Genomic DNA, 3,656 nt, shown 5'->3' with positions numbered 1-3,656 from the left:
GGCGGGGAGAGGGGTCTTCATCACCGGCACGCTCTCCCCTGCGGCGAGGAGGGAGGTTTATCACTCTGGGCGGTCAGGATCCAACCAGCCGGGATGGGAAAGGGCTGTCGTAGGGTCACTGAGATACGAGGCTCATGGTGTCCCCCAAAATCCTGAGTGAAAGGTGAGGTGTGCGTGCCGGGGCTCTCACCCGTCAGCATGCTCTCGTTGACCATGCACTCGCCCGTCAGCAGCGCGGCATCGCACGGGACCAGCATCCCGTCCGTGGGGAGGCTGATGCAGTCGCCTGGCACCAGGTCAGCGGAGCTCACCACCATCTCCTCTGGAAAAAAAAAAAAAAAGAGCACGGCCGTGCTCGGACACGTCACCCTGGGCACTGTCCCGAATGGCTCCGTGCCCTGCTCGTCACGGGCATCCCGCTCACCTCCACTGGGACGACGGACTCGTACACCAACCGACATCTTGGCCATGTTTTGCAGCGTGGTGCTTTGCTGCAAGGGAGGGAGCAGTTAGCAGCCACCCCGGGAGAGCTCAAAAAGCACGGCAAAGCATCCGTGAAACAGGCCTCAAAGGCTCGGGACCGTGGAGGAAGGACAAGGAAACCTGCCCCACTGCTGGAGGATGAGTTGTCCTCACCCAGCTGGGCTCGGGGGGAGTTCAGCATCAGCACAGAGGTCAGACAGTGTCAGAAAAGGGGCTATTCCTCTAGAGCTGCTTGTCCCAAACAAGCCCACCACCAACCTTCCTCGTCTCGTAGAGGGACAGCCCTAAGGAGATGGTGGAGATGAGGAAGATGCAGGCAGCGTAGTAGTAATAGGCGTCGCAGACCCACAGCACGATGCTGAACACTTGGAAGATGTAGAAGGGGTTGAGCACCTGGAAAGCAACAAGGAGAGCCATGGAGCAGGGGACGGATCTGCTCTGGGACAACTCGGTCTTCCGAAGCACGGCCCGTAGATGCACACCTCCTCCACCAACAGCCGCACGTAGGACTTGACCGGCACCTCGATGAGGTTCGGTCCGTAGATCTTCCTTCTGCCAAGGGGAGAGAAAAAGCAAGGGGGAAGCAACTGCGTGCTAGGAAAAAGCTGCATTTCCAACTGCAGGGGCCCTCATGCCGCCCAGACCTCCACAGTTACGTGGAGAAGCCAAGGCAGGGCCACCCAGCCCACCGGGCAATCCTCCGGTTCGAGATCTGGGGTCAGGAAAAACCCCAAGCTCTGGAATTCACCGGCAAGGAAAAGCCTTGCCCGCGCTCCCTGGGCGTCCCAGGAAGCTGTGAGATCCCTACCGGGTGTTGTGGTCTTGCTGGTGGAGCCCAGCCTGGGAGAGGTGGAGCTCTGCGCAGGTCCAACCTTCATCCAAGGCGCTGGCAAGCCCAAGGGGAAAGAAAAACAGAGTCAAAATCAGCAGGAGCCCGGCCTGGCAGAACAAACACCACATCCAAGTCCTCAGTGACAAAATAAAACCCTTTGGGAAGGGGAGAGCATCTTGTTCCTCGGCCTCTGCCGGAGCTCCCGGGTGCCAAGGAGGGGGAACAAAAGGGGCACAGTGGGGAGAGCCGCGAGTGGCACGGCACGGTGGGCACCATCCGGCACGGGGCAGCTGCCAAACCGCTTCCCTCTGCTCACAGGGCAACGTCAACAACTCGGGGCCGGGGGGGTGAAGCAGCACGGCTTCCCTGCCCCAACGCCCCGGGGATGGTCTCCAAAGGCTTCGCAGCCCAGAGAAAAGCTCCGGCACGGTTACGTGACTTCCAGCTGGGTCAGGACCATTCTGGGGGGGGCTGAGGGGAGCGGCAGAGAGAGGCAAAGTTTGCCGTGGGGGGAAGGGGAGAGAGAAATACCTGACTTTGCAGTATGCCTGCCGCCGTTCGACCCAGACGTAACGCATGCCCTCGAAGAGGTAGTACCGCAGGACGTTCTTCTGCGCGGAGAGGGATGGGAAAATTAAGGTGTTGGTGGGACATGAGGGCAGGCCAGGCTAAGGGAGAGGATTTAGGGGGCCGAGGTGAAGGAGAGTCGTTGGCATTACCTCTTCTTTCTCATGGAGCCGGATGGTGTCCCGGCTCTCCTCCTCCTCCGACACGCCGATGGCGATGCTGGACCTCCGGTCCTCCAGCCTGGCCCCAGGGTGATGTTCCAGGCTGCTCGGGGTGGAAAACCGAGGGTCAGTCCCTCCCCCACACGCTAGCATTGCTTCAAACAGCCCCCTCCCTGGAAGCTGAAGGCACACGCGAGCCCCAACTCACCTGCCCTCGCCCAATGCCTCCGTGCGCACGCGGGTGGTGAAGCACTGTCCAAATCGGTCCTGCAACACAGGTCCTGAGCCGAGGGGAATGGGGAGCTCCCCGCAGTCCCCCCTGCTCCTTCACACCGGGACAGGGGTCCTGCCCTGGGCAGACGTTGCAGGCAGGGAGTCCCCTGCCAGCCAGAGAAACTGTAGATGCCCCATCCCTGGAAGTGTCCAAGGCCAGGCTGGATGAGGCTTGGAGCAACCTGGTCTAGTGGAAGGTGTCCCTGCCCATGGCAGGGGGGTTGGAACTGGATGAGCTTTAAGGTCCCTTCCAACCCAAACCATTCCGTGATGCTACGATTTGGGGACAATGAAGTGAAATGCAAAGCGAAGCTGGCCGCTACAGAAAGGGAATGCACAACATTATTCCAAGAATACTAATAATTAGGATTTGGCTCTGGGGTAGTGCATTGCTTGATGAAAGGAGACCTCCAACATGGTCAGGGAGGAGGGAAACATCAAGGAACATGCCCAAGGCCCTCCTGAGAAGCCAGTGGCAGAGCCCAACCCCAGAGCCCTAGGTCCCTGGGACCCTCCTGGGGACTTACTCTGATGATGACCCAGTCGGCCTGGCCGAGGGCGCAGGGCTTGCACTTCGCCTGCACCTCCAGGCTCGGCTTCCAGTGGAAGAGGATGAGGAGGAGCCCAGCCGTCAGGATGGAGCAAACGTGACACAGGGCCCCCCGCCACGTCTTGGTCTGGTAGCCCGTGACCTCCTGGAAGGGAGAAGGTCACCTTACGGGGGGTGCTTATTCATGAAATAAACTGAAATTATAATCATCGAGCATTGAAATCCCAAAGTGCTAACAGCCCTAAGCCTCCTGGCGTGACGTAACACCAGGCAGGTGACATCCGAGTAGCTTGCGGGCTGAAAAACCCCCGTCTCACGCCGGTGTCACAGGTAACCCGCGGATTTCGTGCCAAGCTCCCCGCCGAGCATGCCCTCCTCCCCACGGCCATGCCCTCGGACGTACCATGCGGGTGTTATCGGCGTCTCGCTGCAGTGTCCCGTAGCCTGGCCGTTGGCTGCCCAGCAGCCTGCTGCTGGCTGCACAAAGAACGAGGGAAAAACCAATCACGGGAGCTGATCCGAGGGGTTATTTAGGAATAACCACGGCAATGGGCTCCCGGCTGCAGTGATGACATCCCCTGGGTCAGTCCCAGAAGGTGGCTGGACGCTGGGTCTCCTCTGCCACCCAGCCCGGCTCCCCCGGAGCTGCTCAGGGTCCCCTCCGCCGCACAGGGGGATGCTGCGGGCACGGGGCACCCCAGCGCTGCCCGGTCACCCTCCCGCGGCACGTGACGGTCAGGCGAGCGATGCCAAAGGAGCCCGGGGAGAAAGGCTGGCACAAACCCAGCGG

The 3,656-nt window shown here is 60.8% G+C and overlaps 1 protein-coding gene across 1 annotated transcript in view; it reads right to left on the bottom strand.

Moving 5' to 3' along the window:
* ATP13A2 (ATPase type 13A2) overlaps positions 1 to 3,656 on the bottom strand; it is a gene marked incomplete at its 5' end in the record, with an annotated part of 13,703 nt that overhangs the window by 7,127 nt on the left and 2,920 nt on the right. The window contains 11 exon segments of the mRNA XM_010153275.1: positions 4 to 38; positions 191 to 322; positions 425 to 491; positions 742 to 876; positions 966 to 1,035; positions 1,292 to 1,369; positions 1,847 to 1,926; positions 2,035 to 2,146; positions 2,252 to 2,310; positions 2,844 to 3,011; positions 3,270 to 3,343. Of these exon segments, the coding sequence (XP_010151577.1) occupies positions 4 to 38; positions 191 to 322; positions 425 to 491; positions 742 to 876; positions 966 to 1,035; positions 1,292 to 1,369; positions 1,847 to 1,926; positions 2,035 to 2,146; positions 2,252 to 2,310; positions 2,844 to 3,011; positions 3,270 to 3,343 (1,010 nt within the window).

The sequence above is a fragment of the Eurypyga helias genome, unplaced genomic scaffold (assembly GCF_000690775.1).
Source record: "Eurypyga helias isolate BGI_N326 unplaced genomic scaffold, ASM69077v1 scaffold32456, whole genome shotgun sequence".
NCBI classification, from domain to species: Eukaryota; Metazoa; Chordata; class Aves; order Eurypygiformes; family Eurypygidae; genus Eurypyga; species Eurypyga helias.
Note: the sequence above shows the minus strand (reverse complement) of the source record. Positions and strands in the feature narration are given on the sequence as shown.